At 40.2% G+C, this 24,982-nt stretch overlaps 1 protein-coding gene across 1 annotated transcript in view; it reads left to right on the forward strand.

The window, feature by feature from the left end:
• Positions 1–24,982, forward strand: part of CEP85L (centrosomal protein 85kDa-like) — a 107,329-nt gene that overhangs the window by 68,685 nt on the left and 13,662 nt on the right. Inside the window, exons 4-6 of the mRNA XM_010585862.1 lie at positions 7,015–7,136; positions 20,640–20,757; positions 22,787–22,963. Of these exons, the coding sequence (XP_010584164.1) occupies positions 7,015–7,136; positions 20,640–20,757; positions 22,787–22,963 (417 nt within the window). The remainder of the gene's footprint in view (positions 1–7,014; positions 7,137–20,639; positions 20,758–22,786; positions 22,964–24,982) is intronic.

A 24,982-nucleotide genomic window follows, 5' to 3' on the forward strand; every position in this document is an offset into this window, starting at 1 on the left:
CCTCTCTTTGATAGCAGTGTAAATTTACACTGTGTTTAAGTGACCACGTGGTTGCTATCAAAACCCTGTAACTATGCCATCAGTAGCAAATCTCTGCTTTTTTTAAATTTTTTTTTTTTCTCTCTATGGTGAATAGCGTACCTGACCTTAGCATTTGTTTTCTCCCATCTCTCTTAGTAAATCCAAAACACAACACTATACCACCTACTAGGAAGAAAATTTAACTTTATCCCAGCTGAAACCAGGACACCCAGCAACCATATACTTGCTGGACTTTGCTCTGATTTCATTTGTAAGCTGTCATGGTAAGGGATCATGTCTTCCTCTCTTGCTGTGGTTATCAAACCTGAGTTCAGAAGCCTCAGCTGCAGTATAAACAATGCTGGGGAAGAAGTAAATGTACAAATAACAGTAACTTGTAGGACAGTCAAATTCCTCCCTGGCTTATGTGGGTCAAGTCTGTGAGGTCTCTATCTAATAAGTGTGCAATGCCTCGTGTCCAATGGGGATTTCATTTGTGAAGGAGGCTTTGACAAGTGTTCTTGAAACAAGTCTAATGGCTAGAGGGAGTGCTGCTTTTAGGAGGCATTTTAATGCTGTAACTGTTTATTCTTTTCCTTTTGAAAGCTTTCCATTTTCTAAAAGATACGATGATAGTGGTGGTGTCTATAAATAGTCAGCATTAGCTTTTTAATTTTTTATTGGAAAAGCTTTAAAAAGTCATACAACGGACGCAATGATGCGGTTTCTCTAATCAGAGAGAGGCACGTTGCCCGCCACCACCCCGCTCCCCGCTTGAAGAACAGAACAACTCATGATTGCGATTTTGAACACTGTATGATATTGCAATGCCAAACTGAATGGATCTGATTCTATAATAGCAGAAAACCCACATGAAAATGGTGGAAGGGGTGGGAATTGTCCTTTTTTTCTTGTATTGTTTAGCCAATTTTGAGACTCCAAATTACCAACACTAATTTAGGCTACTGCAAACTGGGATAACAATTAGTGCATCTGTCATGCTGGCTGCTTATTCTGTAGAAATCCTTTGTGTAACATCCATGTAGTTCAGCTGTGGCTATATATTTTTAAGGTGAGCCCTTTCTTAAATTAGTTTTGATCTTGTTTTTCAGTCTATGAGGTTGGAGCCTAAATGATTTTCCTCTCAGCGTAGTGTAGTCAGTTCTGTCCTGAGTCACACATACTTGGTTGCAGCATAATTTAACCCTAACACTGAGAAGAAGTCCTAACGTGTCATCAAGTAAGGACTAGCTTGCCCTTTAGTTCCTAAACTTTATTCAGTGTAGATCCTAAAACCTTAAAATCTGAATCTTCTTTCAATTGTTTGTGAGATGCTTTTGCTACTTTTCTCTTTCTAGTTTGTTTGGGTTTTTTGGTTTGGTGGTTTTGTTGTTGTTGGGGGTGGTTTTGGTTTTGTTTTGTTTTGTTTTTTCCTCCTGATAGTCTTATCCCAAATTGTCATATCTCAATTTTCGTTCCATCAGCCTTGGTTTGTATGGACTCTCAGCCTAGGAAACCAAGTATTTGCTGGCTGATACCATGTCTCTTCAGCCCTTGTGGTATTTGGCTCTTTACTCATAAATCACTCTCTCTAAGCTTTTTAGTCATTAGAGTTCCTCTTCTTCGAACATGTTCTACCATTTCAGTGACTTTCTGGTAGTATGATGCCCAGAACCGAATATGTTCTTCCAGCTGGGTTTATGCCAGAGCTATTTAAAGTCACTGCCTTATTCCTTCCCTCGCCCCCTTTCTGTGTGACCTGACATATCATATATAGGCAATCCAGACTTGCATTAAGCCGATTTTCGGGCAGGTTAAATTGTGAACTCCCGTCAAGTTTATTCTCCTTGTTAGTTGTGGTCCCTCTTACATTAATTGCTTTGCAGGTTGCATGTCTGTCTAAAGTATGTGTCTGGGAACTTTTTCCAAGCCTTACTGATTTTTTTATAATTTTTTTTTCGTGCTGGATTTCACCACTTACTGTTGGCAAAGCTAACATCTCTATGATATGTCTGTATTTCTCAGTACCTCACAATTTGATGATGTTTCAATCTTGATTTTAATTATGTCCTCCTCCTCTTTAAAAATTCCCCAAAGAACGCCACGTCTACCATGGCTGGAATAAGGGCGCAAGGGCATGATTAGATGTTCTCTCCCCCACGACTGCTGGAGATTTGTGAAAGTATAGCAAAATGTGATACAGCCTAGGTGTTGCTGCCAAGAATTGTAGGGATTATATCCTGCTGAGCAGAAACACCGTCTTCCCTAAATGGCAAAGATGGAGCAGAGTGGAGTGGTAAGTAGGTGGTGGTGAAATATGGACACCACAAGTGAGGATTTCTTGAATCAGTCCATCACCTTGGTTTTTATCCATCTGGGAATGTGTCATAGTGCTTCTTTGTGGCTGTTCTTTCTAGTGTGTTTCAGCGAGGCACAGTCTTTTTTCTATAGAAACGATTCTTTGCCTTGCTTTTAAAGTGATTTAAAATTAGGACCTGATTCCATGGTTGCAGCCTCTTCTTCCTTTTCCTGCATGAGAGCCACTAGCCTTGCCATGTTTTGCTGGCAAAAAAGATGTATGATCCACCGGGATTGTCTGAATTAAGGGAGCTGTTGTGAGCTGAAACACTCAGCCTGATGTTAGGAAGAAATCTGGGTGGGGAGGAAGGGATGGGTAAATCCTTCTTTCCTTACCCAGGGTGGGGAGCACTTGCAGAGCTCATCAGTGACCACTTCTCTGCCTTTACAGATCTAATCCTTTTCTCATCACAGGGGAACAAAGAGCAAGAGGCGTCTCTGTGATAACAGTGCATTTGGGCTTGCTGCTGCCACATCCACCTCTTCTTTCTCCCTCATCGCCCAGTGAGGTGGTAGGGCAAGTGCCATGTCACGGCGGCACAGTCCGTGGGGACACTCAGATTTGTTTCCTCCACTGTCAGTCAAACAGAAGGAACAGTTTGTACGCCTGCTGACGTTGGTTGTGCCAGTGCTTTGCCTTGGATTAGCTGTGGATGCAAGGAATTCTCATTCTCCTGAATAATGAATGCCTGTAAAATGCAGGGAGAGAAGAATGATACCTACAGAGGGGGGTTTATGATAGCCTAGGGCAGTGTGAGCAGTTGGCCAAAAGGGATCATTCACTTGGCATAACTTTTGGCGCTGTGCTAGCTGTTAGTAATGGGCTGTGAAAACTTTACAGTTGTAGTATAGACAGTTCTAAATTATTTAAACTGCAACTTTCAGGAAAAAACCGCTTTACAATCCATTCCTGTTTTTGAGATTAGCTATCATTTTGACATTTTTGGCCTCCACCTTTACTTTGCGATACAGCCTGTTACGTGGAATGCTGTGCTAGTCTGTGTGCTGAGACACTGAATTGCTCCAGGCAGAAACTACGAGCGTGTTTGGAGAAGATAATTTTAATTAGTGCAATTAAAAATGCAGCCATTATTGGCCTCAGTTATCCAAATGTTGTTACCCTCTAGTCCAGAGAAAAATTATTTTTCCCACTGTTAAGAAACATGATGGAATCAGTCAGCAATGTGTGTTCCAGCAATAAATATTTGCATATAGGCTAGTACAGCAAAGATTTTTTTTTTTATTTATTTTTTCCCAGCAGCTAGCTGTGCCTCAGCAGTGACTTGAAGGCTTGCCAGGTCGTGAAAGTCAGGGCCAAGCCCTTGTCAAAAAACAAGCCAGTGAGGACCTTTGGACGCCACTGTGCAAAGGATACTGTTTAACTCAACAGATGTTCTCAGTCCGAGGCTGATACTCTTGGAAGAGGTGCCAGGCGACAAAAATAGTTGTGTTTTCTAGGGCAGATGGAAAAGAATGCTGTGTGTTTCAAGCTGGTATTTTATTTTGTAGTTGCATAGGATCCAAGTTGAGGACTTGGAGCTGTGGATGGCTTTCTGTATATGAGTCCTAAAAGAGTATCTTGCTCTCACTATTTGGTTTGATGTCCTTAGGAGCCAAAATACTTGAATGTAAGTGGACCACCTGTGTATTACCACACCATTCAGAGCAGCTAGAAAGCTGTTTGGAGCAGTCAACACCATGTGCTCCTAAATGAGTGAAGTGTCTTGTTATTCTGGGCAGTGCGAAGAAGTATTTTTAGCATATTCTTGTTTTTTAAAATTGGCTGAAACGTGATATCAGAAACAAATATTTTTTGTTGTTGTTTTCATCTGTTCAGAGTGACAAATTGAAGCACAGTTACAATACAAAATAATACTTTATTTGTTTTACATATGTATATACAGCAGGTGTATACTCCATAAGATTAAATACATTCCAAAGCCAAAAGCATCTCGGTCAGTCAGCTAAGGAGGCCTTATATATATTAGATTTAAAAAAAAAAAACCAACCCTACCCATTACCTTGCTTTTCAGCAGCCTTAATGTTTGACTTCTTGTATAGTCACTTATATATTGTACCAAAGTTGAAGGGTTTCTTTCTAATTTTAGTGCAAACTATTAAGTTTGCAAAGGTGCTAGATTGAAGTAATGGGCTTGCTTTGAAGAATCTTGCTAGAGAAACCACTGGTGGCTTTCAAAATGTTTTCAGTTAAGATGGGCTCATATTTAAAGAGTTGTCTTTAATATCTTCATTTTTATAGTTCAGTCTTAAAGACAAAATTCACCTTGCTCAATAAATGGGTAGATTTGGCTTTATAAAGCTATATATTTCCTGTTTATCATGTCAAACTGTTGTGGGTTGTTTCTTTTGGGTAGAGATGGAATTTCTGGCTCTGAAAAGTAAGGTTCTAATCCCAACTGCATTAAGGACGGTTTCTTTCTCTTTTTTTGACTGTAGCATAATGGTACTGAGGTGGATATAGAAAAGCATTCTTCAGCACTGTAGTGGGAGAAGCGAAGGAGAAATCTTCATGACACACAGTACAGTGATAGTTCCTGATGTTGTCACTTTATACTGCCTAACATGGCATGTGTGACTAAAAGACTTTCACTGAAATAGTTCTGTGCTGGTGCCTGTTAATTCAGCCAGTCATGTGGATAATCGTAATACGGAACGATACGTGACAATCTGAAGGTATTCTGTAAGCATCAAAGACGACTTTTGAAGTTACCTGGTCTGGATTGAGCAACCCAGGCAAAATTAATTTTATATTCATTGATCCTTAAAGACTCTGCATGTGTATTACTTACAGGAAGAATCATGACTTGGTATCTTTCCTAAGCTTCATTAGACCTCTGCCCAGACCAAAAAAAGCCAAGGTGATATCACCAATTTAGGATTTTTTAATGCATATTGATCGTTGTGCATGAAAAATGAAGCAAGACAACTGTTAAATTGATCGCAAATGTTAACAAATGGATGGTAGGTCTTAATCCAAGCAGCACTTAACTTTGCCATTCCTTGCCTCCCAGTAGAGTGCAGTGCCATCTTTAATATAACTTCCTTGAACAAGCATACGTTTCGTGGACTGACTTACTAGAAATTGCAGATGTGGCAAATTTTATTCCCACAAAAATTTCAAAGCTAGAATATGCTTCAGTAAGCAGTTGTATGAGGCACTTTTTTTAGGTGCTACAGTTGAGAGAATTTTCAGATGTTTTCTGTGTTTTTTATTGCTTGTGGGATGTACTCATGAGTCAGCATGGGACAAGAAATATTAACCATAGTCATAAATCAGTGAACCGTTTTAAAATAAAATTTAATTTTAATGTTATTTCACATTTTACTTTTCCTTGAAAAGCACTGTTTATCCAGTCAATATGGCCATTTCAATAAAGATACAATACTTGATACTGTCCAACAGGGAACACAGTTTCAGTGTGTCTTTGGCCAGAAATTGGCATCAAGTGTTTAATGTGTAGAATTGTTGTTGTTTTTTTAAAAAGAATTCATAACTAATTTTACTGTTGAAGCTATCCAGTTGGTTAAGCAAAGGAAATATTCCCTGAAAATTAATTTTAATTGTTGATGATATATCTTGGTCTTAATACAGTTTATTGTAATTTCAAATGAAATTTAAAACATTTTAGAGCAATACTAGTAAAAAGATCCTAAAATCTATTTAAACTTAAAAAATTAGCCATATTTTCACTTTTTTTTTTTCCTCCTGCTCTCTTCCAAAAACATAAAAAGGCAGCGTAGTCCAGGATGCCTCCCAGCTATTAAAAGAGAAATCTTTTTTTCAGTGCTTAAAAAACTGGTGGAAGATTAGATCGATACCTCATGGCAGCTGATGGTGGGATCCTTCAGTCTGGTTACAGAAGTTCTAACTTAAACTTTCCCTTATGTAAATTCCTGATACAAGTATTTGTAATACTTTTTATATTCTGAGTATAAACGTGTATTAAACATCCCAGTTAGTTGTTTGCTTTTCTTCCAAGCCATAATGTTGTTGGTTCATATTCAGTTCAACTGTTGTCCTCAGTTTATTGTGGACAAAGCTGGCTTTTGAGAAGATGAATGGAAAACCTGAAACCTCTTACTCATGATTCTTGGAAACAGTTAGAATTTAACCAGAATTATATTCCCATGTTTTATATTTTAAATGCACACATATCTAGGGGAATTTCTCTATATGCCAAAGTTACAGGTGGAAGTTGAACAAGTGAAAGGAATGGTAACTGTTGTCTGCAGTTACCAGCAGGTCTAAAGCTATCAAGTGATCTCATTTGTAGTACTACGAGAATTGCAGCAGGATATGACCATTTTGTGGTGTTTGTCTTAATTACGTACTTAAATTCTAGATGAGGTTTTCATCTTAAACTGCTTTCAGAGCTATGAATTCTTTAGTAGAGAAATGATAAAATAAGTTTTATATCACTGATACTGGACTGAAGTGTATTTCAAGAAACTTGTTTATAAACATCTGATTGTTTTATATAAAGCAAATCTGAATTAAACTGAAAAACAACTATTAGGTTCTGAAACAACAAACCACTTTGTAAATGCCCTAGTACCTAGGATACTACTTACCTTTACTGTTTTGGAGGCTAATTCTACAATTATTTTATGCAGGTTCCGACTGGAACATCTCGTCAAAGTTACCCAGCTACCAGCTATCAGGACTTCAGCAACTGGGAATCTCTAATGAAAATTAAAGAGGGGCTGCTGAGACAGAAGGAAATTGTGATTGATCGGTGAGTAACCTGCTCCTGCTTGCATTGATTAGATTACATGATGTAAAAGCTATGATGTAGAAACTGACTTTCAGGAGAGCTGCTTACTCAGTAAAGTTGTTACGTTCCAGCAAATATTTATGCGCAAATATGTGGGAGCTAATCCTTGCTAGGAGAGAAGACTGGCTGCTGGCTAAAAGTTTTTCACAGATTTAGAAATTCACTTAGGGGTTTAATGCCTCTGCAATGGAAAAGGGAGAGTGAGACCAACAGCCAGTTCTGCTGTCAGCTTCCCCATCTTAGCTTCTTACCAGTGTGGGGCTTTGCATCAGACATCTTTCCACTTGTACAGGTCTTGGAAGTGACTTGCAAGGTGACAATTGGTAAACTGCATTGCCCTGATTTTCTTTTCCATGACAAGTACAGAAATGCAATATACTTGAAGCCAGTAGATAAAGCTTTGAGAAATTGGCCTTTGCAGTAACATTCAGTGGTAAAATCCTATTCAAATGCTCATACAAATTATTCAGATAGTAAAATATTAAATCTAGGATCTATATGTCAGTAAATCCCTCACTTCTTATTAAAATTGCTATCAATCTGAAACAGGCCTTGGCATCAACTCACTGCTGTTAAGTTTCTAGTATATCTGAAGTAATTTCTGGACTTCTTGATGTTTGGATAAAATGAAGCCTTAATGAGGAAAATGTGCTTTTAATGAAGGGCTTAAGCTTAATGAAGCTTACATTAAATTAGCAGATGTCATCAGGAGCTGCAGAGTTTGGATGTAGGACATTTAAGAAGGGCATTTTTATATTTGACATAATTATCATTTGGCTTAGTCTGGGTTTTAATAATAAACTCTTGGCTCGTGTCTGAAAGAGGAGTGGTTGTTCTGATCTTGAAATAGTTGTGCCCTCTTATTGATACTTTGCTCCACAGCACGAGGAGAACTGTGTAAAGCAGGTGTGTGTTGACCATAGGAATGTCAGGCATCCATTAGGAATGTTTTTATATTTCATCTAGCAGTTCCTGTCTTTTAATGGGTGGAGATAGACAACTTGGACATAATTTACTTTGGGACCAGGAGAATTATGCTTGTGCAAGATCTGTTCCTTCCTCTGTTGCAACAGAGCAAGGGATTGCAGTGGTTTAAGGTGTTTGTCCCCTAGCAGTCTGGCCAGTACCTCTGCTGGCATTGTAGCGATGAAGGTTGGCATCAGCTTCCCCAGTTTGATGTGGCATGTTAGCGTGCATTTGCCTGCCTCTGCAGCTGAAAAGGGTACACAAAAGTTCCGAACTGCGGGGCACGGGCACACCGTCCCACTCTGCCAGCTTTCCTGCAGAGACGGTGATCTCTCAAGGGGATAAGCAGTTGAGATGGAGACATCCCTAACTGTTGCTTAGGTCTTCTCTGTCAGAGCCTTTTGATCAGCTGCTTGAAGGCTGTCTAAACGACAGGAGTTTTTTTCAGGCTTGCTGTATCAGTAGTGATGCTGTATAATCTGCAGCCCACCTCTCAGGGCCCAAGGTGTCCGCGGCGTTTGTAAGTGCCCCTGATGGCTACGGGGGGTGTTTGGTGCTTCTGCTGAGCATGTCATCCTCTGCACTCTACATCAACTCTTCTTACACAATGGCAACTAAAAAGGCAGTTCACCTTACTCTTCTCACACTGGAAATGTGTTTACAGTCAAGGGTGAGGTTTCTGAAGTGGCAGTTTGTAACCTAGCTGCCTGCTAATGTTATCTGATACTGTCCACGTCGAGGAAGAAAAGCTCTTTCTTGGTATCCGATGGCAGTGCGCAGGTTCTTTTTTTGTACGAGTCATGCTTTTGTGTGACTTAAGGATAATGAATACAGTCCTTTCTGGATTTCTGACCAGAAGTCAGTTGAGATGATTCCTTTTCGTTCAGCTGAAAAGGCAAAATACACCCTGGAAGCTATTGAAATGAAACAAAAACCATTTAGTGATGTTAAAGTAATTTCCTTTAAGGAGACATTTGGTGTTACAGTTAAGCATGTTGTAAATTATAATAATGCAGTATAATAATACATCACAGAAAAGACACTTTTTTTTTTTTTAAAATATTGAGCCTCCATTTGGGCAAAATATTTGCCTTAAAAATTACTATTTTAAAATGAAATAAAATTATTTAAAATAGATTATTTGTATTCTTTAAAATTAGTACAAAGTGATTTTGCATGTTTAGAAAGATTTTACAACAGTTTTTTTGTTGGTTTTTTTTTTTAAGAGGAGGTAGTGTTTTCTATGACAAACAAAGCTATTTTTGGTTTAACTCATGGAGAAAATGGTACATAGCTGCTGTCCAAAATCCTAGAAATAGAACTCCATTATAAAGCACTAATGTTATATTTCTTACTAGATGCGGTATTAGTAAGACTTAAGTGTGAATAATACCTTTCTTCAAGGCACTAAGTGAAAACTCGATATTATCCATATTTAACGCGTGGGGACACAAGGCCTTGCACTGAGAGTCTGATGTTTGGGAGTAAACCTAAGTCTTCCAGCTCCTGGTCTTCCTGAGCTTACTTTAAACTTCTCTTCAGAATTTGAATTTACTTCGGAATAGTGACCTAAATTAAATACATAAAGTTTTCTAAAGTGTGGTTAATTAGGATTCAGGGTGGTGGTAGTTAATTACAGAATTTAGGCTTTCGGGAAGTGGAGGAGGAATTCTTTTGTTGACTGAGGTTTGGTAGTAGGTGTTTGCTGAGAAAGGCCCTTCGTACCTGTGTTTCTCAAGGAGTTTTAAAAGGTGTAGTCTCCTTAAGTCATGTCTCATGCTGAATCTACAAACTGGTAACTGGAAGATGCCAGCGAGACTTGTTTAATTCTGGGGGGACAGAAGCTTGGGACAGACAGGTTAAACCTCCTGCTGTCTGGAAGCCGGAGGAGTGGGATAGCAGCCTGGCATGGTGCTCCAGACCCAGATGTTTTGCTGCTGACAGGTACAAGGAACAGCTGGATGAAAAGCAGCACACTGGGAACACCCTTCTCTTGCCCTTGTCACCAGCCTCTCTTTCAACCACAGGGTCATTACCCAGTTTTTTTTAAGGTTAAAACCCTTTTCTGTTGGGAATTATACTGGGGCTCCGCTAATCCAAGAGGTGGAGAAGATTAACGTCACTTCGTACTGCACACCTTGTTCTGCATAGCGGTGCTCAAATCTGTTGATAAGTAGGAAATGGAGGCTCTGTATAAGGCAGTATCCTTAAGCTGTTCTACCTTTATTGTGTTAAAAAAGGGAGGAGAGGCAGGAGAAGCAAAGAGAAATGTGCTGCCTGCTTCCCTTCTTTCCAGACAATGATAAAAAGGCAACAAAAATCCAGGTCTTCCAGATTAGATTATTAAACTTCCTTGTTTTGCATCAGAAATCCAACAGTTTAGAATAGCTGCGAGCAAGTTTCAAATAGTCGTTAAAAACGATTCAAGGAATAATGCTTACAGTGTAAATCATCATACTTAGATACTTTGGTGTGTCACTGGAAATTCAATGCCGTGAATAGAATTTTTAAAAACCCAAACAGCCAGTTGTGTCTGTGAATAGGACAAGTGGCTTGATTTTTATTCTATACACTGTGTTGAACAGCAGATTTAGTAATAGATTAGTTAAAATTTATTTGATTTGTGTAGTCTGTTCAGCATAACAAATGCATATTTTTAAGTATAAATGTACACAGCATAAATGGGTAGGTTTAGAAGTGGGTTTGGTTTGCTTTTTAAAACTACTCTAGGAATCACTGCCAATTTAATGAATTAGAGCATGAGAATGGTTTTCAAGTCTGCTTGTAAAAAATGAGATGGAGACCATACTTTTAGGAAGGGAAAACATGGTGTGAGGAAGGGAGCCCGGGGGGTGTGCGAGTGCGCGCACGGGATCACAATGGCACTTCTTAAAGGTGTGTGTCGTGTTTTCTCCACATAACAGCTGTTGGTACAGGCTGTGAATAAGGACTTAAGGATTTTGTCTGTAAGAGGAATCTGCTGCTGTAACACTTATTACTCGAATGTCTGTCACCTACTGTACAAAATAATTGGATTATATCATTGCCTTACTTCTCTGGTGGTTTAGTATGTAACACTACGTTATATATAGCACCAGAGGGAGCCAACAGTGTTTGTATTGGTTTAGAAAATTATGACATCACATTTTAATTCTTTGTGTTGCTCCTCTGTTCTGTACATTCACAACACTGAAATTACAGTGTTTGGTACAATTGCGAATGTCTCTTGAGGCTGGCCAGCCACTGTAGATGTCTTGAGTGTGGTCCTGGCACTGTTTGTTTGGCAGGGACTGCATATAGGGGGTACGTGAGTAAATGCCAGATCTCTGAACGTGTGACATAAGCTGCTGAGAGTAACACTGTTCATGCAGTGTTCTCTTCCAGATGGTTTAAGGGTATTTGGACAGTTTTTTAAGGAGAGGTGGATATAGAAGTAAAAGTTTTGTGAATAGCTGTCATTCCTCAGGGCATAATAACATTTACATTCTTAAAACAGTTGCTAAATCATTAGCTTTCCATCCATAGCTGAATTATGCTTAGATGTTTTCACTGGGACAAGAGAATTAGATTTTCTTTGCCTTGTGTCAAATTGTCCTGACTTCAGTAGTTGACATCAAACTATCATGTGCTCTGATAATGCTTAAGTTACTGCTAGTGTAAAGCTGTAATTCTCTTAATTTGGGATGGTCTGTTAAGATCTGCAGTATTAGCATATCCACTTGAGTGATAATTTGATGTCATTTTTGAGGAAGCTTTGAAGCTCTACGCCACCCAGGGTCTGAGCACATGCATGTGTAACTGGGAGTCCTGTGCAAGGAGTAGGGCTGCGAGGAGCCTCCTCACCATGTCTTGCTGTGTAAAATAGGCTTTGCTTGCAATAATAGCTTGAAAAAGATGCATTTTATTTTTTTTTATATCGCCAATCACCCGGGTAACTTGTGGATGAGGCATTTGTATCTTGGGCTGGTAAACTTTCAGGAAGATTTGTTACAGAGTAATTATTTTAGCCCTTTTAAATTTCACCTTTTCAGAGGTGAATACTAGTAATAGAGATGAAATGGAATTTGTTACCATTAGTTTTCACATAATAACCTAAATCTTGGCAATAATGAGAAGATGTAGCGCTAGAAAGGACGTATCTAACCGGTCTGCTGGGCCCAAGGGAGGACAAGCTGTAGTGGTGTCACTCCTGGTGAATGTCTATGCTCTTGCTGTCTGCAGTAGCAGATGTTCTACAGCCTTTCTGGGTTGGACAGTTTGGTGATTAATTAGCTGGAACATTAGAAAACTTTTCCTAATATGACTTAGTCTTTCCTCCTAGGTCATGTTTTCTAGACCTCTGGTAGTTTTTGTTATTCCTTGAGCTCTCTCTTCCTCATTAGTACATCTTCCCTGAAGCTGAGGCCTCCCTCCGGCTGAGTGCTCCTCTCTCTCTCGGGCCATGCTTGTGCGGTGTTTGCTTTTTTACAGTACAACGTTGTGTAGTTTTGGTCAGCTGCAATCCCAGATCCTTTTCTGTGGAACTGGTGCCGAGCCATTCTCTATTCTGTACGTCTAAATATTTTTAGGAAGTTCTAGTATTTGGCAGAGCTGAGAACAGCAGGGGAGGTGCAAGGCTTGCTCTGTATTCATCCTGTCAGGAGACTGCAGAAGTCTAAAACCTCCCACCGTGGGAGGAAGGGTGCAGTCTGTGTCCCGCTCATGCCTCACACCCCCTTGACTAAGTAGCCCAGAGCATTTGAGAAAGTAGAGTACAGTTGCTGACTGTGCTCTTGCCTGCCTTGCTTCAGCACTAGCTTACCTCCCGTGGGTCAAGCTAGCATTTCAAACTTCTATGCAATTCAGAAAAGTAATTTAAAAAATAACAATCCATCCAGAATAGAGATCACCTTTTGAATCCCAGAGGTAGTGTTCCCATCTTCTCTTCAAGGTAAGTTCTCCTGTGGCTGGTGGAAAGATAGTATTCACTTTGAACTGCAGGCTCGTAATTTCACCAAAAAAGCCAGACTTTATTGCATAGGAAATTTGAGATCACTTTTTCTCATGATCTTTGCTGATGTTGGAGTTCTTTGTCATTATCTTCCAAATTATGGAAAATGTATTCACATTGGTTTTAGGACTTTGTTTACTGCTCATCTCTTTCCCTATCAGTACTCTGCACGTCTGGACTTGTGGTCCCAAGAGATCATGGCTTTAAAACAAAGGGATATAAAAATTAGTATCCAGCTTCTTAAGCAACAAAACAAAGCAGCATACCTACAACTGCAGTGTGGAATAAATTACATTTGTAATACAGAAGGATCCGGTTTACATTTCACTTTGCATCCCAATTCTGAGGAAATATGCTCAGGTATTTTCACCAAAAGCAACTCTTTCTTGTTAACTCATGACTTCTGAAGGTAAGCATCAATTGTAATTTGATTTATTATGAAGTTACTAGTGTCCCTCCTGCGGTGGAGGAAGCTCTGTTCTAAAGTCCTGAAGTGTTTGAAGATACTGGACCTGTATCTTGACTTGTATTGCGGGGCTTAGATTTACACTAGTTTAAGCCTCTTAAAAGTTGAGGGAAGGAAGTGCTTCTCTGACAGATGTGGGTTACTAAAGGCTCTTTCATGTTAGAGCAAGTGAGGGGTAAGATGGGTTTATGGAGAACAGATGAGTTGGTCCTAGGTTGAAGAAAATGTGGTTTATTTCCAGATGAATGCATATATTAGTGTCTGTGTAAGCACGTGTCCACAGTTTGCTTGTCCTGTCTGAATATGAGAAAATGATGTGAATGTCAGTTATGTCATACTAATGTTTTTGAGACATACGGAGAAGCAATTTGTATATTAAGCAGTGTATTTATTATTAATGCTGGTCTCTGAAGACAGTCCAGGCTTGTGGATGTTGAGCTGAGTGCTCTTCTCTGCTCTCTCACATCCTTTGTGCTGACTTGAGCTTTCAAAGCAGATTGTTTGAGCTAAAGGACAGAACTACAAATTAATCAAATTTGAGATCTGCTCCCCCCCACGCCCCAATTGATACTTCTCTCTTATGGCTATAACTGTCTTTTTGCTCATTTAAATGGATTCAGTTGGAGTCAAGTGGCACCAGTAGTCTTCCTCTGGCTTCTAGCCAGCTTTGTAAGTAGAATCACAGTCATCCAGGATGGGGGGAGCTTGGGTGCCATTTCACAGGGCATAGCACGTGTTCTTCCCCAAGTTTGTCTGCAGAGAATAGTGGCACAGGGAATATGCACCACCAGAAGCAGCCCCTTACTGTCCGTGGGCAGAGAGACTGCAAATTTTAGCAGACCCATAATTGAAACGCACATGTGAAGCCTTTTTTGGTCATTCCCTAGCCCGCCTTTAAGTGTTTTCTGAGACTGACCTTTAAATACAAATGTCCTAGCAAGGTGATGCTCTTATCTCTGAGGCCAGTGTATTTGGCCAGCTTTTCTCCCTTCGCTGATGTGCAGAAAAGCACTAACTCTCTTGATTGCACAGCAATGCCAGAGCGGGTCACGGTGGAGTCCCTGTTCCAGCTGTGGCTGGAACCCCCGGTGTGCCGTGGAGGGGAAGGCGAGCCGCAGCAGTGCTGCCTGGACTCTTGCCTCTCCTCCTCACCAGCTCTCCCTAGTCAGTCCCTCGCCTTCAGCATCATTCCAGGGCCCCAGCTCCAGGGACCAGCCCCGCGGTTTTGCTCAGGACCAGCATCGTTCATATTACCGCAAGAACGTCCCTGTTTTTTACCCCACAGCTCCGTCAACCCCAGTAACTTCTCGCTTTGCTCTCTCCCTTCCAGCCCCACGAGGGAGCATGAGGGGTGGGCAGGGGGCTGTGATCCAGTGAGGTGCTGAGAGCTGATGTCCAGGGCACAGTTGGCACACCAACAGCCTCTCCCCAAACAGACAGGGCAGCACAGTGTAAGTGCATTTGCTTCTCGTCATCTGCATATACCAACTGAAAGTGAGCTGCTTATTTACAGACCTGGCTTTAGGCAAGCTAGAAACAGGTACTTGATGTTAGGGCGCGCTAACGGTCGTTACGAGAGAAAAGGAGAGCTGGTGGGCTGTTTTGCTGTTTGCAAGGGGTTAAAAAGAGTGGTTTTTTCCTTAGGCCTGTAATTGGTTGAAAGTATTCTGGGATTTACTTTTCCCCCCATCCCCTTAGCATGAGAAAGATAGAAGTCTGAGCTGGATTTAGTGAACCACCCTTCTGGTACGCTTGATGCTTAAAACTGACTTTCACCCCAAACATAGTGGTGTTCAGGATCGAGGGCTTTTGCTTTCTTCTACAGCAAAGGACGTTCTTGGCAGAGACCTGTCAGAACCACACTGGCAGATGTCACTTCATTGGTTTCAGTTCTTTGAGTGTGGGCTTTTAGCTTCCTGAGGATTGACGTGCTTCAGTTTGATTTAAATTGCTGGGCTCAGCACAGAGGTTACTGTGTGGGAATGGTAGTATCTGTGGCAGGCAGGAAGTCAGATAAGGAGAACTACTCTCCTTAAACGCCATAAAAATAATTACACAGAATCAACATCTTAGGTAGCCTAGCCTCTAGCGCCAGCAGTTCGTGTACAGATAATAGTTGGTAATTCTGGGAAAGGCAAGAGAATGGTACGATCTGCCATGACAGGTTTTTAACTTTTCCTTCCTTACAAAGTGTCATTGATCTGCAGTAGTAAAACACAACTGAAGCCTTGAAATTTTGTTTACAAAAATAAAGAATGCTCGAGGAAATAGAAGAAAAAGGAACAAAAGATGTGTGTGCTTTACAAGACCTGGAAGTAAGCCAAAGTGATTACTTTGTGAAAATAGTAGTTTTCTGTAAATAATCTAGCTAGCATCTAAATAACTATCATGTGGGAATTGGGACAAAAGAGCTGGTTATAGGGGACCATAGAGTGCGTAGCTACCACGTGAGTCATGCATGTTGAACCCGTCACTTCAGCTGAGTTCCCTCGGAAAGAATGTACCTGGGAGCAGCACAGGGAGGATTTGATCTCAGGATATTTATAAATTATGGCTGGAGGTTCAAAAAAATGGGGTGAAAAGGCATAGTCCAGGGTATCAGTGAAATTTTTAGAGGAAAAAATAATAAAGATAATAATGAAAATATAACAAGCAGGTTACTTCCGAGGAAAAAAGGCCTTAAAATTGTGGTATCTGAAGAAAAATACAAGACAATGTCTTCAGTGCAGAACTCTTCTGTGGATAACCGCAACGATCGTCTATGTACCAGACAATCTTCTAGCCCAAAAGGAGTTTCAGTTCTCTTTTTGTCTGTTTGCTTCTGCACTGCCACCCTCCATTCCTCAAGACAATATTATACCTTGAGGGACAGCTGGAAGGGTTTTTGCTAGAAGTGTTTGTGAAAACAATTAGCGCCATGTTTGTATCAATTGATTGGATAGAAGAGTAAAAGTTTATACATCTTTTAATGACATTTTCTTCTGAAACATCAATGTAAATAAGGAACACTTTTAAATGTCCCTCCCAAAAGCATGTTTTTCATTCCTGCCTTTTGTGACTTTTTAAAAAATTTATTTTAAAAACAAAACAAAACAAACTCCCCTTTTGAGTCCCTTTGGTTGGTTGATGACTTTAGAGCAGGGCATTGCCTCCTTTTCTCCTTAAGTCTGAGTGTAAGGGGAAGGGGTGTGTCAAGACAGACACTTGAAGTTAAATAGAGTACGTACTTTTTGGACAAAAGAGCTGAATGAAACCATGTGAGAAGTCCTGTGATGGTCACATAATATGCCAATAACCTTTACTTTGCCATCAACATAGAATTGTAACACTTACTCATGGAAAAAAAATCGGGAATTTGTGAAGGAGAGCAGCTTCCATGGTACCTAGGTACAGTATTTTCACTGAACCTGGTTGTGTGAGCTACGGGTCTGGTTTCTGTAAATGCAAGTCTCAAGGGTGGGCTGTCAGGTTACCCCATGCCTTGAGTTCAGGCCACAGCCTGTACCCGCTCATACGTGGATGGCTTCTGGAATCACAAAAGGGTGAGGAGTTGGATGTCTGGAAATCTGAGTCCTGTGTAAGACGGAGTGATTGGAAATTCCTATGTTGGAAGTTACAGGAAAAGGAGTAGGTCAGAGTGATGCAGTGCAGCTGTATAACTCCAGTGTCGAGGTGGGGAAGGGAGAGGGAGTTAATTTAATCTTTTTTTTAAAACATCTTGACCCACTGGGGAGACCTGACAGTGCTAGCAGCTGATGGGAGAAAGGGAAGAGTGGAGAAGAGTTTGCCAACAGTTAGAGAATTTCAGTATGCTCTAGTCTGGCACTCGGCGAACAGGCAGGATGCACACGGGGTTATAAACATTGTATGTATAAACATACAAGGTGAGAGTAGCATTGCTGTCTAGAAGGTAAAATCCCTCATTTTCAGGATTATTTATATCTGGTTTTGGCCTACCCAGAGTGGCAGTTGCCATGTATCTGAGCAGAAACTTGAAAGCGCCTAAATGCTGAAGGTTGGTTGGTTGGTTTGGGTTTGGGGTTTTTTTTGAAAATGCTGGGATGATTGATTGGTCATAGGGAGGCTTCTGGGGACAGTGTTCCTGCCATAATACACGAGCTGTGTTTGTGAGAGCATTTGAACTTTCTACACTCCCTTTAAATAAAGCTCACAGCCTGTGGTTATGCAGCGGATTAATAGTAACAGCTGTGGGCTAACAGAGGATTAAAACTGTCTTAGCATATGAGAACATCAGTGATAAAATGCATCTGGTATGAAGTCTCCAAAGACTTATAGGATTGTATGTAAATAGTAAATATGTTTCTATGGTGTTTATCTTCTATTCTGCTTGTGACTGCTGGGCTGTTCTCAGAATTTTTGTTTCTGGGTGCTGTGAGGTTAATGATATTTTCAGAGAGGCGGTTATGTGAAGAAGTCATGTGGGATCTAAACAGCCTTAAAACATTTCTACGGTGTGTTTTGTTGGCAAGGTTTTGTAACAGTGGAGAGTTTCATGCTTTGCAGAGTGAAAAGAAGCAAGCTAGTTACACTCTGCTAGTGCAGCTCTGTTTCATCACGTATTAAATTTGTCTTACCTTTTTTCCTGCAGGGCTTTGGTAGGGTAGGGAAAGGATTATGAAAGGAAATATGGTAATGTAGTTCAAACTAGACTGGAAGTTCAAAAATATTTTAAAACATTTACTCCAGGCTGTCGTGTTTAGTTTAGGCTATTGAAATCCTGCCTGTGAAGGAAGGCATTGCTAAGATAAAATCAGCCACAAACAGAAAATCACATAGTGCCTTCAAGGGTTAAGTGACAAATGGATAAATAGTTTTAAAACACATGGGGCAAAGATATTTTAATAGATCTGTCTAGTAAGTAATAAGGTGATAAGAAATGAAAAACGACTTCTGTTCATAGGTTAAGACGACTCATACTAAATAATTCTGGTATCCATGACCAAGCATGCACAGAAGTCATAAGGGCTTTATATTTTCTCATATGATTATACAAGCTCTTGGGCTCATATAAGGTCTGGTACAAGTTAAGAGCATATTCTTTTACCTAATCTTCAAATCTGCTTCTTCCAAAATGTTTGAAGCTTTTTGTTTGTAGTGCCATTGTACAGAGGCCAACCACAACTATACAAAGTCTTTCAGTGACACATACTCTTTCATATTTGTACAAGCTTGTTCCATCCAGATAGTGGAATGGAAGAGGGAAGCCTCAAAATCACCTGAGGTGATATAGAATATTTTAAGACTTGCAATGGGGTCATGTAAATGCTTTCAGTTGCTCCGTTTTTATGAATTGCATTGAATGAATTGTTCTTAAGGTACTACCAAATTGCAGCTTGTTTATACTGTTTTTCCATTCATTGCTATTCTTTATAGATATAAAAATAGGGTAACATAAAAAAGATACTCTGTAGGCGTGCATCGTGTCTTCTGCAATGTGTATAGCTTAAAAGTTTTTGTAACATATTCACTATTTTTGAAATATTAAATTCTTCTTGTAAACCAAATAATTGGGATACAGTTGGCTGATGTCTAGCTAGGAGAATGTATGTGGCTAAAATACCCCCTTTAATTGGGTTTTTGCATCTTATTTTTCCTCTTAAAATTTGCAGTTGGCATCTTTTCGTCTAATACATCTTTTTTGTTAGTTTATAGATTGTATAATACATATTTTGTATACTCATGATAACATATCTGAGATGCTCTTCCTAAACCCAGCCCTCCCCAAAATTTAAAAAAAGCAAACCAACTTTGATCTTTTTGTGTACTTTCAGAGGACTTGCTTTTCCAGTGTGTGCACAGGCAGGTCTTCTTCCCTGAAGTTAACCTGTATTTGCCATTTATCTCCTCTTAAGATTGGGTTTAGTTGTCTTGGTTCAGCAGTATCATTTCCAGAAAAGCCAATCATACTGCATGCTTAGAAGTGAAGCTTTGAGGAACAGTTCCATGCTTGCGTGCAAATATGTCCTGGTATAAAAAAGAAGGAAAAAGGGAAATTAAAGGAGTGCACAAAATTTGGTTTGGTTTTCTTGAGAAGGTTGCTATGTGTGTTTCTGATGGGTGCTGACAACTCCATTCTGGAGTCAGTTATTGAGGTGCCCATCACTCTGTAGAGATTACAGCACGCCTCACAGGGGTGTAATGTGGGCTGGGGCTGAGACCTGGCTTATATTTGCCCGGCAATCATGCTAGTTCAAATGCAGTCATGATTCAAACAGTGATGTAATTTGTGATATAATTAAGTAGTGATATAACAGCAATACTGTTTCTGCTGTACACTGGCCAAGCGATTGGTGTAAGAGTTTAATTCTGGTTTAGTATGCACTGTGGTATTTTACCCTAGGGGTAGGGTACATCTTATGTAAAGCAGTTGTCTGAGAAAGTCTTAAGCAAAGTTAAAAAAAAAACCCAAAAAACAAAAAAAACCCCCCAAAACAAAAAAAAAAAACATCCTTGCAGGAAAGCCATCCTGACTATCACATATAATGACTTTTTCTTAAGTTCTTTCTGCTCCCCTTGATTTGTAAATCTCTTTAACCTGTGTCAGAAGTCAGCTCTGGCAAAGAGAGAGGGGCTGAGCAGGAGAAGTCCAGGTAAAATGAAGGCGTGAATTTTGTTTGTTTTCCTTCTGCTTTCTCTATGCTTCTTCCTGCTTATACTTCTGGCCCTAGGAGCAAATGACAACAGGAGCCTCCCTCAACCCTCACAAAATTGATATGAGTTTTCAAGTCGTATTTCTACAAGATTTGCTTATTATTGCCAATTGAGCACAAACCCTTTGGGGTATGCTTAAGTGAAAGATAAATGGCAACTGTAGTTTAATAGCTCATATCCCGATGGGATTCCAGTTCTAGTGGTAAACTAGAATAGTTGCAGTCTGGCTGAGGTGGGAAAAAGTCCACAGCTAATGCAGATCCAGGATAGTCAAATAGCATTTTTACAGTGTTCGTCAGTATAAGTCTTAAGGTCTATGGTTTTTTAATCTCTGTTCCATTCCTTTTCAAATCAAATCTGTGTATTACAGGCAAAAGCAGCAAATTAACAATTTACATCAGAAGATAAGGGAGAATGAATTACGAGCTCAACATGCAAGACTAAGCCATCTTGTGAACTGTGAAGAACCTTACATGACTAATTTGCAGGTAGGATGGATATTTTTCGTTCAGCAAAGCTTTCCGTTGCCCGGTAACTGACACCTGAAAGCATGTTCACAATTTACTGCAGGCCAAAATGTAGAGCTTTTGTGATTATTGATGGTTGTGTAATTGTATAGCTGTAAACAGTGTAGAGAATACCCTCTTAAGTGGTGGTGTTTACCTTACATCTGGAGAGAACTAAGTTATATTAACATTTTGTACATACTTGTTTTGAAATCTGATAAAAAGGGTAAGAACAAGGGATTTGTGACATGGTAAGAATAAGGGTTTAACAGCGTGCAGCACGGTTATACAGGGAGCTATTAGGAGATAAAGTAGTTTGATAAGAGACTATCTGAAAACAACTAATGGGAGGTTTTTCTGAAGAGGAGGAGGCGGCAATACCCGGAGGAGCGGTTAGGTAGACTTAGATGGAAGAGATGTGTGAAGGCAAACAGACTGGTGGAATACCTTTGCACAAGACACCTGAAAAGGGTATGGATTAGTACTCCTAGGGAACACTGAGTCTGAAAAGGAACGCATGGTGGTATTTTGGGCATACCTGTCCTAATTTTTATCTAACTAGCACAAATATTAGAAAGTGTAAGGATGAAGTAGCATAGGCTAACCACGAAGTGCAGATCAGCTTGAGCACTGTGGCTGCTACCCCATTGTAGCACACAAATTCCATCTCCAGACCTCAGCACATCTAAAAGGCAATGCAGAAAGAGAATGTTAAAGGCCGATATGCAGAGAAATAGCTTTTCTGTCCCCCTTTTATTACCTTTTTCTGTCACAAACACTGCACCAGGATCTTAGCTAGTGTACTTCAGCATGGCGTTAATTATGTCCTTGGAATAATACAGCTATTCATCAGGCGAGAATCTGGTTTGTGTGAGACAGGAGAGAAATTCAAGTGGAGCCTCAGTGTGAAGTTAGGTATTCAGAAACTTTTTCAGACATCTAGGAATGTGGCTTTTGGCACTTCCAGAAGTTCTTTTAGAAAATACTTTAAAATTCTGTGTTGATAAATATTTTTTTGAAAAAGAAAAAAAAATGACTGCAGAAACTGAAATTTTAGTGTGCACATCTTAGTATACCATAGCATACTTCAAATAAAGCAGCAGATGCATTCATCTTTCATAATTTAAAGAGTTTTAAAAGTTTATAATGTATTAGGATTTCTGCTTGATTTGTGTGCCTTCTATAAGATTAACTTACAAATGCAAATCTCCCTTAATCAAGGTTTTATATCTCTTAATGCTTTGCTGAAGGAATGTTACTAGTTAAAAATTCTGTCTGTATAATTTCTTTAAAGATACCAATTTATGTTATTAAAAGAATCTTGAAACTGAAAGCCTAATGGGATGCATCTCCTTTTTCATCCCACATGCAGTTGATTTCCATTTTGTGCCTGTCTGTGGGCAGTGGAGGTAGAAGAGTAATATTGAATTGCATGAAATGGAAAGGGAAGAGGGTTTTGGTATGCAGGACAGAAGGTAGGAGGCCTGCCTTCTGATTGTAGCTGTAGTCTCAGGCTTGTCCCTGCACCATTCTGCACCTCAGGTATGATAGCTCTAAAGTTTGACTAGTACTAATGTTCTGCTTTAGAAGGATCTTGAGATTGGAGCACCTTTTACTTTAATATATTCATAGCCATTTTATAGAGTGTTTTTCTTCCTAGGGTATGGTATGATAATGCAGTGGCAGTGATTTGTTTTGAAAACACTTTTTGTTTGGATTTTCAGGGGTTTCTTTTGGAAGAAGTCACACCTCTTCCATAAATCTGACTGGGAAAGGGGCCCCACAATGTTTGTTTGTGTGTGTTGTGAATGTAAAGGTGTCCAGCTTCTTTATTTTTTTGCTCCAGATTCCTGAAATACATGCTGTTACTACATATTTTAATGTTTGAAAAATCAAACCCCACCCTTCCTGACAGTGGAAAGAAATGCAGGAGTGTTTTCTGCTGTGCTGCTCAAGTATACAGTGGTATGTGTGTGTTCATTTGTGTGATTATTTTATTTCTCTTTGTAAGCAACCACAGTATGAGAGCACACCACTGCAACCTCACGTTTCGGAAAGATCAACATCCCACCTTGAGGAGCTTGAGCGAAAGATTGCAGCAGCTGAGAATAAGGAATTGCAACTCAGTGAATTTGTAAAGCAAATTTCAAACAAATCTAGTGAGGAGAAAAAGAAGATGGAGGAGAAAGTAAGTGTCTTTCATGTTCCAAATTTCCTTTTGACACTGCTATAGCAGCGTATGTTTTTTTTGCTAGAAAGCAACTTACTATGTGAGTTGCTGAGCTATTTTCAGAAGGTAGCTAAACTCTCTGTGATAGAAAAATTGATAGTTAGTGATTGTAGGTGTTGACAATGGATAAATCTAAACTTGTAGTGACTACGTCCTAAAAAGCGATACTGGATGAAACGGCAATCATGATGATGATTTTAACCAGGTATCAGTTAAACTTGCTTTGAAGAAAAGCTGCTCAGCTCTAAGAATTCATGTAGTTTGAAGTGTTTATTACAGGAAATAAAGTATCATTTAAAACACAGAGTATGAAAATGAAATCCCTATTTTTAGCATGGCTTGTAAATGCAGCCCTCGTGCTTTGAGATGCATGTCCCAGCCTGTATGTGTCTACTCAGCAGGAGTGATTCTCTTGTAGCTTTGCTAGGATGTGCAGAGTAGACTTTAGTCGGAGGCAAGGAAGAGGCTTAGATGGCTGTGTTCTTGGAACTGTCTTGACAAGAGGTTTCTTTGGAGGCTGAAGCAATACCCAGAGGTAGTTTTGAATGTCCTGATAGCCTTCCTTCATTGCAAGGAATGTGCCATTGACCAAGTGGTTCCTAATTAATGTTTTAGGGATACATTGTCACTGTTACCTTCTCATCTTTTATCGCTTGGCCTTACTACTGGGCTTAGATTTCTATTAATGCAGGTTCAGGGGGTAGGAGCAGTATGATACAGTGAAGTGGCAGGTGGGAAGAAGAAGAAAGCATAATTCATCTCAAATTCTGCCTTACCATTTCCCGTGAACCCTGCAGTATGCTTTTGACTAAGGGTAACATTCAGGAAGGGCAGAAATTGGATGCTGCTGCTTCCTCCTGTCTCAGCTTTTACTGCTTGTGTTCTTCACTCTGTAGGAGCTGCTGCTGTAGGTGGTGGCAGTGACGAGGACCCATGCAGCAGCGCTTGTGTCAGCAGGATGGTCTGTAGCTAGGAGCCTGATTCACTGCACAGTCCTGATTCACCCCTTAACACCCATCCATTCTGTGCACTGAACAAAAAGCTCTCGAGGAAAAAAGGGCAGGGAGGGAGAATATGTTTCTGTAATAAAATTAGTGCCCTTCTGTTTGAGGGAAGGCTGCGGATGGAGGAAGGAGCTGTGCTGTGTTCCCGCAGGGAGGTGGCAGGCTGGGAACCCCAGCGGCAGGCTGGGTGCTGAGCCTGGGGACAGCTGTCTCTGGAGTTCCTCTGCTGTGCTCGCAGGGAGATCAGCCCAGAGCCCAAAGGCTTGGTGTCCTGGGTCAGTGGCTGATGTTAGGGGACAAAAATACAATTTCTGTGCTGATCAGAGGGATTGTTGCCAGTAGCTGTGCTAGGGTTATTTCTGAGTGCATGCCTGCCTCTTCAGAGAGGGTAAGTGTTTTCAGCCCAAGGCCGGATTTGACCAGGGAGTGGGGAAAATTCTGTTAACATTCAGGCAAGCTTTGCTTGTAAGTGTATGTTAAAAGAACACATAGGAAGTTTAGGTTAAGGTTGCTGGCATACATTTCTACTTCTGTCTGCCCCACTTTTGCAGATAATATTATCTTTTCCTACGCGGGAATTTTAACATACAACATTTAAATACAGTGTACAGATGGTATGTTTTTGACAATAAGGGACAAACTGTGACTGTTCAGTGTAGGTGGGAGGAAAGAAAACATAAAGAACACTCCCATTTCCTTGAGCATCTTTTGTCCATGGTGAGAAGTCTAGGAAGGTCTCTTCATCATGAAACCAGGATGTACTGGAACTGGAAAAGGTTCAGAGAAGGGCAACAAAGCAACTATCCATCCAAAAATCACAGGAGGAATAATTAAACCTTCACACTGGAAAAAGAAGTGACTGGAGGGGAGCATGATGGAGTCTGCAGAGCCACAAGCAGCCTGGAAGGGACAAAGGGCAGTCAACTCCTCACTGCAGCTCCTGTTGCAGGAGCGAGGGAACAATCTAGTGAAG

The sequence above is a fragment of the Haliaeetus leucocephalus genome, unplaced genomic scaffold, assembly GCF_000737465.1.
Source record: "Haliaeetus leucocephalus isolate CR32 unplaced genomic scaffold, Haliaeetus_leucocephalus-4.0 Scaffold130, whole genome shotgun sequence".
Taxonomy (NCBI): domain Eukaryota; kingdom Metazoa; phylum Chordata; class Aves; order Accipitriformes; family Accipitridae; genus Haliaeetus; species Haliaeetus leucocephalus.